Genomic DNA, 15157 nt, shown 5'->3' with positions numbered 1-15157 from the left:
CTCAAAGATGATCCATTTGCACAAGAAGCACAAGACTGAGAGAATACAGAGCTGGGGTTCCCACCGTCATGCCCATTGTAATAGACTATACTTTTTAATAGTGGTTAGCAAAAATGCCACTTTATTTTAAAAAAAGAGAAAAAAGGTGTGTGTGTGTGTGTGTGTGTGTGTGTGTGTGTGTGTGTGTGGTGTGTGGAGTGGGGAAGCAGAACTGAAAATATGCTAAATACCGTTTTGATTTGGCATCATCTTGAACTCTTAGTGTTTATTTGCTCACTTTTAATAGATCTCTTTTTAAAATTTTTAATTTGTTCTAATTTGTCGTACATGACAATAGAATGCATTTATACATTTCGATAGATCATATATAAATGGAGTATAATTTCTCATTTTTCTGATTGTACATAATGTAAGATCACATTGGTCATGCAGTCATGTATGTACCTGAGGTAATAACGTCTATTTCACTCTACTATCCTTGATAGATTATAAATTCAATGAGCTTTATGCCTATCTTGTTCACCATTGTATCCCCAGAGACAAGTATAATTACTGTTTGTAATAAATATTTGTATGCTGAGAGGCAGTAAGCTTAATGTGTAAGAGCCTGGCCACTGTTAACTTGGCAGCCTAGATCTGAACTCTGTCTCAGTCATTGCCAGCTGTGAGATTGTGGCAAGCTATCTGTGCAAATCAGTGTCCTCATCCAAAAACTGAGGTTAATGGCGCTCATTGTATCAACCTAGCTGGACTCAGTTATACTCTAAAAACAAACCCCCAAACATCAGTGGCCTAAAGAAGCCATGTTTTTTTGTTTGCTTGTGTGTTGGTTCTTGCTGAATTGCATGTTCATCATAGGTTGGCTAGGACTCTGTCCTGTCTTGTCCTTGTCCTCAGTCTGAGACCCAAACTACCTTAGCTGGCACTAGCTGGCACAATGTGAATTTCCCTAGCAGATTAAAAAGCAGGGCCCAATATTAGACATTAGATGCTTGATGTGAACGTGACACAAGTCACTTCTGCTTGCACCCTGGGCAGAGTAGCCAGTGAGGTCCAGGGCTGAACACCCTACCATGTAACAAGACAGAAGGACACTGTTTTCAGAAGGCTGCTGTTTTCAGTGTTTATAAAGCACTTGGAAAGCACCTGGCACCTCAATGCAGGCTCCATAGGGGTTTGTTGCTGCTATTATTATTATCTAAACTAAATGCATTCATACATTTGAAGGACATTATAAAGTCACCTTTCAGACTTCTCCTTTTTCAGTTGAATTTGAGTAAATGTTTCATAGTGTTTGTTTCCCTGTTCTCCTTTAGAGACCAGTGGATGCCAGTGACCTATACAGCAGACCCTTTTCTAGTCCAGCACAGATACCAGGCAGCTTAGAGGACATTTCCTCCAGCCTCATCTGTCTTGAGACTTCTGCATCCCACGGGGCCCAGAAAGGCAAAGCCAGGGAGGGGGGCCTTCTGATGGGAAATGAACCCTAGTAACTTTTAGGAGTTGGATGCTGTGAAGATCCCAGTTCTAAATGTGTTTTATACAAAAATATTTATACTTCAAGCTATAGCATGCAAACAGCAATCTGCATTTATTGGTTTCAGATGCCAATTTCCTCCAGCTCCAGTGCTCCTTTGTGTTATATAAACAAATCTCAACCATCTGGACCACAACAAGCCACACTGAAGTATGTGCTCATTCATTGCAAAAGCATCAAATCAAAATACAATCTCACAGAATTCTGCTTAGTGGAAAATTAGAGTGCACCACGTGGTCCTCAAAAAGCTGTTTAAAAAGTGGATTTAGGTGTCAGAATTTTAAAAGGATAGCAAAAATAAGCACATCAAAATATTTATCACATTGATAAGCACAAACAAACATAACCAGAATGTCATATCCTATGGTGTTACCTATATTATGAGCAGTCTAATTCAGTACTCTCCAAATTAAATTCCCAGAGGAAAAGACCCTAGGAAAGGTACCTCAGACACGTAAGAAATAGAAAAGAAATTGCTATAAGATTCACTCATGATAGCTAGAAAGCCACAGTTTTAATTCTTACCCTACAAAGAAATTTAAAACTAATACTTCAGAACAATTGCAAGAAGTAGGCTAAACTCAAATTCATTAATATCAAGACACAATGATTCAAAAGGAGGTTATAACAAAACAGAAAGGACTCTGCCGAAGCAAGTTGCATGTGGCCACCTATGCGCCTGCATCTGAGAAGAAACGCTAAGTATTATCCCTGGTAAAATCCCAGGTTGCTGAACTCATCTCCCCAAAGCCAGACCTAAAGACAGTTACCATGGCCAGCCTTGCCCACAGGCCAATACAAGAAGAGCTGGAGACATGTGCTTCTTTTCCCTCTGCCTAAAAATATCTCCCTGCCAACTTAGTACAGTGCTTAAAATGTCCATCCTTTGGGAAAGATAACCGTCATGACTTCGTGGCTCATATTCAGGAAATCGGAACTTTGTGGAAAGAATATTTTGAGAAAATGAGGTATAAAATAAATAAATTTATTAAGATAGTGAAAGATGGGCATCTGTGTTAGCTTTCTATTACTATGTAACAAATACTTGGGAGAGAAGAGGTTTATTTGGACTCAGGACACAATCCATTGGCCTCCTTGCTTTGAGCCTGCAATGAGGCAGCACTCAATGGCAGAAGCACTTCATGGGCAGGAAATGAAAGAAGAAGAGCCTGGAGTCCCACCGTCCCCTTTAATGGCACCCCAGTGCCCATAACTTGAAGAGTTGCCACTAGACTCCACTTCTTAAAAGTTTTACAGCCTCCCGATAGTGCAACCCTGTGGAACAAGGCTTTAATACGGGACTTTGGAGGGCATTCCAGACCAAATTCTAGCTCCATCATCAGGAAGACTATGAAGTTCTGAATCATGAAGAGAAACACATGGCAGGGAAAAGGAATGGCCACCAAGCTTGCTGAACATTTTTCCTAGAGCCCTAATGTTCATGCCTCCTGGCTACTCTTAACCCATCTGGTGTCTGATTATCTTACACATACCCTTAAGCCATGTAAGTGTAATTAAATACAAGCTGAATCTATCAGATCATTTGATATCCAGGAAAGGCTCCTCAAATAGAGGCTGTATTAGAAGTTAGAAGACGTTCTGTTGGATTTACTAAGTTTCGTTGTATAGACATTGGCCAATTATAAATTCCACCCTTTGGCTACAAAAATGGGATCTCAGTAATTTGAAACTTATTCCATAGAACTATGTCTTGTTTATTTTGACTCCTATTTTGTTATTAAGCTAAATGCTGCCTCTTGAGATGCTATGCTACAACTTTGTACACAAATTAATTGAAAATACTTAGTAATCCATTATCCAGTCACAGATCAGAAGATCAAGTCTGCCCAGATGTAGGCAGAGTCCCATGAACTCTCTCCAAGGTTCTGTCCTTCAGTGGCCCCAATTTGGGTCAGGTGTTTGGCCATCCAGAGCAGTACTCTGAAAACGACTGGTGCCTTCATAAGCCTTATTATTCCAATCTATTAGAAATATTTAATCAGAAGATAATCAAACCCCCATTAAATTTAAATTGTGATACTCAGATAAATAGAAGGTATAATAAGAAAATATGAACCCTTAATTCATAGTTTATGGTAGGTATATTTCAGGGGAAATTATTTGCCTTTAGTAACTTACTACAATTTACTAAAATCCCCAGCTTTCCTTGGCATACTCTTCTCTTACTTTAAAGTCTGGTTGTCACAGCCCTGAAAGTTCCAGTCACATATAATTTGCTGTGTTTCAAGTTACTCTCAGCCCATCATTTCAATTATTTAATCCCAAAATAAAATTGTTATAAAATATCTTCAAATGGCCTGAAATAATCCCTAACCCTCTAGAATGGATTTTCTCTGTGGCTTTTAGGATTGTTTGAAAAATCAACAAAATCCAGAAATCAGACTTCCAGTGAATTGTGCTCAGTCAATGAAGTTCAAACTTCAATAGTTGGCAAGAAAAGCTAAAGTTTGTAAAACAGCAATCGTAAATCCTACTTTTAGATCTCACACAGAGCCACACTCTTTGGTTTAGGAAAAGGGCCCTAAAACTGTTAAACGTGGTATAATGGTAAATATTTATAAGTAGGTTTCTACATCTACAAGGAAGTTTGGATTCATTCAAATATCCCACTTCGAAGGTCAGAGATATCTGAAATAAACTTTAGAAAGATCTCCTAATGGAATGTCTATGATGATTTCCAAAAACATTTACTCCAAATCAAGTTTGTGTCTTAATATGGGAAGCCAGAAAGTGTTTATACCTAGGTAACCTCATTCCCTAATCATTTCAGATCAACAAGCCATTACTGCTCTCAGGCAGTTCTTTCAATGTACATGTAGCGATACCACCCAGTATCAGTGAGCAAAGAACTTAGATGGCCAATGGACTCACCTTCTCTAATAACTGCTGAGGGACAGGAATCACAACGGAAGACACCACTGTTAGAGCATTCATCAAACTGCAGGAGGCAGAGGGTTGAAGAAGAGCATGTACTATTTTGAGAAAGGCAAATTATGTTTTTGATAGAGTTGGGGAGAGAACGCTTGAGGAATTTAAAACAACTGCATCCTAATCCAAGGACCCAATCCAGATTCCTAATGCCAGCTGTTTTGTTAAAGAGACCGACAACTCGAAGAGGACACGATTTGATTCAGCAGTCGCATTTACAACCTTGTCAGGTGTACCTTCAAAGCTAGCTAATAATAGGATTTTGTCATTCTGTTACACATGCCAAAAACAGAGCCAACTAAACATTTTCAAAAACATCAAAACGTCAGCCCCAATGAACAGGCAATATGTTGTTTCAGTGACACATCTTCCGGTATTTCAGGAACAGGAATGACTTCTTACCTTGCTCTCTTCTCCTTCAAACACAGACTGGTGAACATTGCATGCAAACAATGAGTTGGGGAGATCATTGAAGTCAGTGATTGCTTGAAAGGCTTCCTCTGCAAAACACCGAGTGACAGCCCAGTCCCTGTCTATGCAGCAGAGTAAGAAAAGTCCTCCGTCTTCAGGGAGGTACCCCTGTTGCCCAAGGCTCCTCATTCCGATGAAGTATGATTCTCCCCTCATTCCTGAGGACACAAAGATAGATGTCTGTTAAAGCTGAACAAATTCCTTAAAACTCAGTTTGCAGGTTCTGAACTGTTTTGTGCAGGGCCAGGGGAATATGATTAGGAGAGACAGGTGCTGTTGGAAGGGAAAAGATGCACATTCACATCATTCCCTTCATCTCAGAATCAGAATTTCCCATGCAGCTCTGTGTCTGATCAATAATCCAATCAATGCTATGGTCAAAAATAAAACAAATATAAAGGTTATATTGTTATATTGTGTGCATGTATGAATATGTCAAAACAATCCCATTATTATGCATGACTGTAATGCAAGAATAAAAAAGAAGAAAAATAAAATAAACAAAAATTTTAAATCTCTCCCCCCAAAAAGAGTTGGAGACCACCACCACTATTAATATTAATAATGTCCATCATGTACTGGGTTCCAGGCATTATTCTAAATGATTTACATGTATTAACAAACCTATTTATTTGTTTATTAGGTACTGGAGATTGAACTCAGGGGCACTCAACCACTGAGTCATATTCCCAGCCCTATTTTGTATTTTATTTAGAGACAGGGTCTCACTGAGTTGCTTAGCACCTCACTTTTGTTGAGGCTGGCTTTGAACTTGCAATCCTCCTGCCTCAGCCTCCTGAGCCACTGGGATTATAGTCATGCCCAACCATGCCCAGCCAACACCTATTTAATCTCCACAATCCTGTGATATTGGCGCCAATATTATCCCCATTTTATAAATAGGAAAACAGAGGAACAAAGCAATGAAGTAACCCTTAAAACGTTAATTACAAAATGGCAGAGCTAGGATTGAAACCCAAGAGATATGCCACTAAAGCTCACTCTCCTATGCCATAGGAATGAAGCTGATCAAAATTAGCAGAAATCTATATTTAAAGAAATAGGATCTACCTCATAATCACCCAAGTCTTGATTACATTGACTCTAATAGTTAACTGTTGGTTCACAATGAAAATATGTGCACACACATGCAACACATGTATTTCCTCTTCAGGATGAGATAATTACTGCAAGTACCTGTAAGCCTCATCCAGATCTTGAAAAGTCAGTAATACCTTGGCTAATCCATTCCTTGTTGATTCCTCTCCCTCCTATCCCCATGAAACTTTCCAATATCATTTTGCCTAACTGCATTCAATCTTTCTATCATTTCCTGAACCTTACATTCATAATTTACCCAACGACAGAGATTTTGCTCTTGTAATACTGGGTACATAATTAAGGGGATTTGGTTTGTCCCCCACATATTTCAAGGATGGCATTTGCTTCTTTCTTTCATGTTTATTTTCATTCCCATAATACTCTTCTGCCCAAAGTTCAGTAGAGACCAGACAGTAAAAACACTCACCAATGGCAGGATTGACTGACAATGATGAGATGGTTACTGAATCATCTCCATTGAGCTCAATTTTCTTCAAGCTCAGCATCACAGGGTAAAGGCAGAAAGGTGGGCACCGCTAACATCACTCAGCCTTCAAGAGGCTCAGTCAGACACAAATTCTAGCACCCTGGGCAACACATGGGTTTTTGCTTATACCTCTTCCAAATCCTGAATGCATCATGGTGATGAGGTTATTATTTTAAAATTTTTCCTAGAAAAGTTCCTATGAAAGTTTGGTAAGCAGTTTCTGATGGCAATAATGAATTACATATAAAATTTCTAGTTGAGATAGGAGCCAAAATATACATAATTTGGGGTAATAATTCTAAAATTGAATCACAGTTTTTTTGTTTTGCTTTGTTTTGTTTTTGGGGATTGAAACCAGTGGCACTTAGCCACTAAGCCACATCCCCAGTCCATACTTTTTTTAATTTTTAATTTTTATTTTGAGACAGGTCTCACTAAGTTACTTAGGGCCTTGCTATGTTTGAATTTGTGATCCTCCTGCCTTAGCCTCCTGAGCCACTGGGATAATAGGAATATGATGTAATCATGGTAAATTGAATGACTGTAATCATAGTAGATAAAAATATTGTTCTGCTTCACTCTTCTTGCTAAGGATTGCTTTGGCTATTCTGGATTTTTTATTTTTTCAAATGAATTTCATGATTGCTTTCTCTAGTTCTATGACAAATGCCGTTGGGATTTTAATTGGAATTGCATTAAATCTGTATGATGTTTTTGGTAGTCTGGCCATTTTGACAGTATTAATCCTGCCTATCCAGGAGCATGGGAGGTCTTTCCATCTTCTAAGGTCTTCTTCAATATCTTTCTTTAATATTCTGTAATTTTCAATGTAGATCTCTTTTACCTCTTATGTTAGATTGATTCCCAAGTATTTTATTTTATATTTTTGAAGATATTGTGAATGTGGTAGTTTTCCTAATTTCTTTGTCAGTAGATTTGTCACTAATGTATAGGAATGTAGTTGATTTATGGGTGTTGGTTTTATAATCTGCTACTTTGCTGATTTCATTTATGAGTTTTATAAGTTTTCTGGGGGGATTTTTTGTTCTTCTAAGTATAGAATCATGTCATTCTGCAATAGTGATAATTTGATAATACCAGAATTTAAACTATACTATAGAACCATAGTAACAAAAACAGCAAGGTATTGGCACCAAAACAGACATGGAGATCAATGGTACAAAACAGAAGATACAGAGACAAACCCACATAAATATGGTTATCTCATACTAGACAAAGGCAAAAACATTCACTGGAGAAAAGATAACCTATTCAATAAATGGTGCTGGAAAATTGGAAATCCACATGTAACAAAATGAAACTAAACATCTATCTCTCACCCTGCACAAAAATAAACTCAAAGTGGACTAAAGACGTAGGCACCAGAACAGAAACACTGCACCTAATAGAAGAAAAAGCAGGCCCAATCTTCACCATGTGGGCGTAGAATCTACCTTCCTTAACAAGACTCCTAAAGTGCAAGAAGTAAAGTCAAGAAGCAATAAATGGGACAGATTCAAAGTAAAAAGCTTCTTCTAAGCAAAGGAAACAATTAATTACGTGAAGAGAGAGCCTACAGAATGGGGGAAAATCTTTACCATATGTACTTCATATATAGCATTAATCTCCAGGACATATAAAGAACTCAAAAAATTAAACACCAAAAAAAAAAAAAAAAAAAACCAATCAGGGAGCGGGGCAAGAATGGAAGAAGGAGGGACTGTAGTATAGAGGGAAAAGAGGGGTAGGAGCAGTGAGGGGGAAGGAAAAAATAACAGAATGAATCAAACAACATTACCCTATGTAAATGTATGATTACACAAATGGTATGCTGTTACTCCATGTACAAACAGAAAAACATGTATCCCATTTGTTTACAATAAAAAAATTAAAATAAAAAAACCCAATCAATAAATAGGCTAAGGAACTGAATAGACATTTCACAGAAAAAATACAATATATCAACCAATGTATGAAAAATGTTCAACATTTTTAACAATTAGAGAAATGCAAATCAAAACTATTCTAAGGTTTCATCTCACCCCAGTCAGAATGGAAATTATCAAAATACAAACAACAATAAATATTGGTGAGGATGTGGGAAAAAGGTACACTCATACATTGCTGGTGGGACTAAAAATTGGTGCAACTACTAAGGAAAGCCATATGGAGATTTCTCAGAAAACCTGGAATGGAACCACCATTTGACCCAGCTATCCCACTTCTTGGTTTCTACCCAAAGGACTTAAAAAGCAGCCACATCAATGTTTCTAGCAGTTCAATTCATAATAGCTAAACTATGGAACCAACCCAGATGCCCGTCAACACACACACACACACACACACACACACACACACACACACAATGGAATATTACTCAGCTTTAAAGAACAATGAAATTATGGTAAATGGATGGAGCTGGAGAATATTATGCTAAGTGAAATAAGTCAATTCCCCAAAACTAAAAGCCAAATGTTTTCTCTGATATGTGGATGCTATTTCACAATGTGGGGGCAGCTAGGGAAGAATAGAGCTACTTTAGATTAGGTAAAGGGGAATGAAGGGAAGGGAGGGGGGTAAAGGGGTAGGAAGCATAGTAGAATGAATCAGACATCATTACTCCATGTACATATATAACTATAGGACCAGTGGTATTCTACATCATTTATAACCAGAAGGATGAGAAATTATACTCTATTATATATGATATATCAAAGTACATTCTACAGTCATGTATAACTAATTAAAACAAATTAAAAAAATAAAAAATACTGTTCTACATAAAATATAATAAAAGTATTCTTATATTCTAAAGTTTTTCATCCAACTAGTGCAACATTTTCTGTATATAATCCTTAAAATAATTACTTTAATTAAAATATATATGGTTTATTTTATAAATAATCTAAATTATATTAATAATTTCAATTAGAAGGAAAACTATCTAATAACATTAAAATAAAGGGAATTCAACTGCTAGACATCTTCAAAACATACACATTCACTTTTATTCATTTATATTGTTCTTCATATTTTAGTGTAAATATGTCATTATTGAGTATGATTAGAATACCAGCTACCTTAATAGTAAAAATAATTACCAAGAGCACCAAAACATCATTGTTTTTAATCAATAATAGATTATAGAAAAATATTTGGATAATGAAGTCATAATCATCTGGTAGCACAAACTATAGATAGTGTCAATTTTGGTTTTATTTTTAAGTCTTTCCAATTTACTTTTAAAAAGTTTAAGTGAATCAAAGTTTTTCCAAAGTTTTCTTACATATATTCTGTGAATGTTTCAATTATTCTTTTTCAAAAAAGAAACTAAAATCCAATGCTGAACAAATTAAATAGACCAAATATTAAGCCTCACTTAGGACTTATTTTAATCTACTCAAATAGCTTTAACTTCTGTTCTAAGCTGTAACAATACGATTATCTTCATGAGACTTTATTTTAAGCTCATTACTTTCAGGAAAGATATGAACAGTGGATGCATTTTTGGCAAACAACCTACTCTACTTACATGGAGAAATACTTTAGCAGTCAGTTTCATCGAATGAACCCTAATTTCTCTTTCCAGTTCCCATCACTGACTCATGTCACGTGGAGAAGTCATGTGATCATTCAGTGACTCAGTTTATCCTCATAACACAAGAACAAAACCACCTTCCTGCCTCCCTCTGCAACATAAGGGGAGGCGCAGGAATCAAGCAGTAACCAAAGTGATCAGAATCATCATTAACCATTAAATGGAAGGGTATGTAATATGAAGTGCCATAAAAACACTTCATTATGATAATCTCAGAACCAGGCAATTATGCTTTTGGATCATCACCAAACTTTAGGAAGCCCAAATAAACAGAAAGAAAGGGAAACTCAGATGATGAAAAGAACTTTCTAATAAAAACATGGAAAGCCCCATATACTAAGTTAACTGGTTCATCTTTTAAAATTGATATCAAAAGTCTTAACTATAGTAAGAAACCTTTGAGGCAACCATTGTCTGCCTAACATAAGAAAATGTGCATGTGTATCCTTATTTCTAAGTCTGAGGCTGGTCATCCAAAAGGAAGAGCTGCCTTAAACTGGGGGTTTGAATGTTTCTCCCCATCCCCACACATTCAGCCTTCTCCAATGAAACCCCCTTTGCCATGGTTAGGGCTTTTTTTTGGTCCACGTCTCAACTTCAACTGGTATTTCTTGAGAGCAAAGACTGGGCTGTCTTCCTCCTTACATCTTCAGATACATATAGAAAATCCTCAAAATGATTAGGTTGAATGAATGAATGACATGGAAAGGAGTCACTTTCAGGAAGTAACAGACCAGCAATTGGATTATAATGGCTAACTTAAAATATGTTATTTATTTCAAATGTATATACTAATCATGAAGATGGTCCTCTCATTTAAATGTAAAGTTTAATTTATAAAATGTAATCTTACAAATGAAAAAAAGCAAGAATCACTCAAAAGATTCATCTAGCTAAAATCTAAAAAGATCTGTGGAGCATGACAAAAATAACACTCATGCTTTTTGATTATATGAATTCATTGAAGAAAGATTTAGTTACAGAGCACTTTTTACATGTATAGTTTTTGTTTGTTTGTTTGGTACTGGGGATTGAACCCAGAGCCACTCAACCACTTAGCTACATCTTCAGCCCATGTTTAATTTTTTTTTTATTTTGAGACAGGGTCTCACTAGATTGCTTAGGGTCTAAGTGGCTGAAGCTGGCTTTGAATTTGCTATTCTCCTGCCTCAGTCTCCAGAGCTTTTTTAAATAAAATTAAGAACATGCTGTTTAGTATCCCACTTCTTTCTGACAACATTGATAAAATCCAGAGAAGTTCCCTGTCTCATTACATATTCTTTGAAAACATAATTTTAATAGCCGCATCACCTCCCAGTATTTAGATCTGTCATAATTTCTTTAGCCATTCTTCTGTCACCTGACATTTGAAAAGCATACATTTCCACCACCACATGGATCTCGAAAAGAAAAACCACTATCTGATATTAAAATATAAAGCCTCCTGTGGGAGAACTCAAAAGTCCCTCAGAAGCAGAGAGGACACATCTTGATGATTCTCCAGAGGGAATTCCTTGGGGCTAGTCCTTCCCTGTAAGTAGGGGTCCTTCTGGGTTGTGGTTTTCTTGTGGGTAGGCCTTGTCTACCTTAAGAGTCTATGTGAAGGTCTTTTGAAGTCCCTGAATAATACGCAAATACTATGTGCATGAAAGCTAGTTACTAGCTTTATCTTTAGGCTCATCAAGGGCAAGCTAATAGCAGAAGAAAAGTGGCCATCATTTACTACTGTTAAGTGTGTCAGTGAGCTGGGTGTGGTGGCACACCCCTGTAATTCTGACTTCACAGGAAGCCCAGGCAGGACGGTTTCACCAATGTAGCAAGGACCTGTCTCAAAATTAAAAAAAAAAGGGGGGGTGGTTAGGAGTGTAACTGAGCGGTAGAGCACTTGCCTAACATGCACAAGGCCCTGGGTTTAATCCCCAGTACCAGAAAAAAAAAAAAAAAAAAAAAAAAGCCTAAAGAGTTTAAAACTCCAGTGTACATCCATGAGGGTTAAACCTATGTCATTACAATAAGAATTAAGTGACAATACCACTTCAAGATTTGAAATGTATCCAGTGGAGACCCCATAAGAAAGGCAAAAAAGTAATTAAAATTAAAAAAAAAAAAAACAAGCTTGGCTCCCAAAACACCAATAACGACAAAATGAAGTTTATTTATTTATTTTTTTTACAAAAAAAAAAGTTACAAAGTTAGCAGCAATAAGAATATAAATGATTGAACTAGACTCACATTAATGAAGGACAAAGCCTGCAAAGAGGAGGATTTGCAATCATTACCTTGCTATACTAACATGAAAATATTTTTTATCCAAGATTTTCAAATATCATAATAGTATTTATTAACTAAAGGCCTAAAATTAAGAGTGTATGCTTCCTACTCTAGAGACTAGCCATTGCAATTTAAAGCTACCTGTGTAACGGAAAAGTAGCAGCCACTGAGTATCTTTGCCATCTGAATAAGTGGATGAATTCCCAATAAACTTGGCAGATAGAAGCAGTACTGAGTTTCTTCACAGGAATTAATCTTTCCAAAACTCCCCGATTTCATTCCCAACCAACATTTATACAGTATAATTAAGCCCAGGGGAAAAAGCAAGACATCTGGTTCTGTTAGATTTCATTATTATCGCAAAATTACTAATGTGCATGAGATTCTGATTTCCACATTGCAGAATCCTAAAAATGTTTACTTCTCTAGGAGTGGGGTCTATCTCATGAGAATGGGGATCCATGCATTGTCCCATAGGAATTCAGCCCTAAACTAGATATAAAAGGAAGGGGTCAATCACAAAGAAGTCCATGGGAACAGCTGAGGAGCCATGGAAAGACAAAATAGTAAACACCCTTAAACTAGCTAACCTTTTGAACAAAATCAGTCAATAGTGTGGTCTGTGAACTGTTTAAAATTTTAAAAAATTGTCACCTGGGAAGATGTGGGGTGCCTGTAATTTCCCTTGAGTCCCCTTAACACAGAGAGAACATCACGACCAGTTCTGGGTGCCACACACAACAGATACACTGGAATCCTTTCAAAGGAAACTAACTATTCAGTCTGAGAGCAGGATCAAAAGTCTTGTTGTCTGAGAGATAATGGCCTGGCAGGAGAAAGCTTCAGGAAGCAAAGAGAAAGAAGTCTGGAATAAAATCATGGTTGCTCCAAATCCTAAAGGAGGAAACAATTTTGGGGTATGGTCCTTGAAGCAGAGATGTTAAACCAGAGGGAAAGAGTTTGATGGAACAGAAGGAGTCACAGTTCTGTTAACAAGTTGGGTTGTAACAGAATACCCTGCCTCAGGTCTTGGTGAGCAATTTGTACTGGTGGTAGCCAGTCAGTGAGCTGCATAACAGGTGACACCCATCTAGCAGGATGTCCAAGGGGGACTCCAAGGAACAGGGGAGTGTTGGCTGACAGTGCCTTAAAGTTTCCCTCTGACCCTAACCTTTTTATCTTGCCATGAATGGAAGACAATACACAGGAAAAGGGATATCTCTCTATTTTAAGATGCTCCAGAGAGGAGAACTTACAATCTTTAACAACAGCTTTCTCCAGTGCGTAAACCTTTAATCTGGATGCTCATAACTGCCTGTATGTTTGTTTCCTCTTCTAGGTTACTCACACTTGAAAGCAAACATTTTAATAGGAAAATGCTTCAAAAGGGGAAAACTTATCAAGGCATACAGAAAAGGAACTTGAGTTTGAATTTATTTTTTTTTAGACAAAAATATCTCTTAAAATTAAGAAAAGGGATATAAACCCTTTTGCATTAAGAGTGACATAACCGAAAAGTTATGCTTCGATTCTACGCTATGGTCAGCTGGAAATGGTAAATAAGGAAATCGGTGGAAATGGTTAATGAATAGTTCTTTCTGGCTTTCAGTTCAGTTTTTATTGAAAAACAAGTAAATGGATTGTGGGAATTTTGTTAGTATGGAAGAACTTAAAGATGTCAAAGCTTGAATATTAATGATAAAAACTAGGAATGTATTATGGTTTGGATGTGAGGTGTCCCCCTCAAAGTTCACATGTGAGACAATGCAAGAAGGTTCAGAGGAGAAATGATTGGGTTGTGAGAGTCTTAACCCAATCAGTGAATTAATCTCCTGATAGGGATTAAGTGAGTGGTAACTGAAGAGGTAGGGTGTGGCTGGCGGTGGGAATTGGGGTGTGGTTTTGGAGTATATATTTGTATCTGGCAAGTGGAGTCTCTGCTTTCTGATCATAATGTGAGCTGCTTCCCTCTGCCACTCTCTTCCACAGGAAAAGGGATATCTCTCTGCCTCCTGCCTCACCTCAAGCCCCGAGGAATGGAGCCTGCTGTCTATGGATTGAGACCTCTGAAACAGTGAGCCCCTAAATAAACTTTTCCTTCCCTAAAATTGTTCTGGTCATGTCCTTTCGTCACAGCAGAGAAATAACTGACTAAAAAGAATGTAATGTTGTTTTAATGAGTAGTAGAAATGCCCATAGCTCTTTTTAAGTGAAAGAGAAGATTAGATAATCCATTTCAAATTTTTAAAGAATAGAAACCTAAACAAAATTTTGCAATGATTACAATTACGTTAGCTCTAAAATTAAAATGTTAAATTCTCTAATGATATGTGGCAAAAAATCAGCTCATTAGAAGAAAAATTTTACCTAAGTAGTAATAATTTTACAATTAAATCATATCTACCTCAGCATATTTGAACTGGCCTCATAAGGGGGTCCTTTTGAGTGCCCTTCTGATATTTTAATATCTACATTTTCTTAGGGATAAGACAGGGCTCTTGCTCATTTTTGTTCATCTTACAGAGATTGAAGTATAATATTAGAATCAACGAGCCATGCCTGCCATCCTGAGATACAAAGGAGAGACATGATATTCTTAGGTTGTGCTCCATAGAAACCCATTACAGCTCTTTCTGAAATATAATGGAACCTATTTAATTCAGCTGCAGAATTTTCACACCTGCAGAGCTGTGTGAACCTCATGCTATTCTTGATACCATTTGGAATTGGTCTTGAAAGAATC

General features: G+C 37.0%; 1 protein-coding gene across 1 annotated transcript in view; it reads right to left on the bottom strand.

Moving 5' to 3' along the window:
- Rcan2 (regulator of calcineurin 2) overlaps positions 1 to 15157 on the bottom strand; it is a 259527-nt gene that overhangs the window by 207082 nt on the left and 37288 nt on the right. Inside the window, exon 2 of the mRNA XM_047558867.1 lies at positions 4889 to 5115. Coding sequence (XP_047414823.1) covers positions 4889 to 5113 — 225 coding nt within the window. The 5' untranslated portion in view covers positions 5114 to 5115. The remainder of the gene's footprint in view (positions 1 to 4888; positions 5116 to 15157) is intronic.

This window comes from Sciurus carolinensis, chromosome 7 (assembly GCF_902686445.1).
Source record: "Sciurus carolinensis chromosome 7, mSciCar1.2, whole genome shotgun sequence".
NCBI lineage: Eukaryota > Metazoa > Chordata > Mammalia > Rodentia > Sciuridae > Sciurus > Sciurus carolinensis.
The sequence above is the reverse complement of the archived record's forward strand: the minus strand, read 5'-3'. Positions and strand labels throughout refer to the sequence as shown.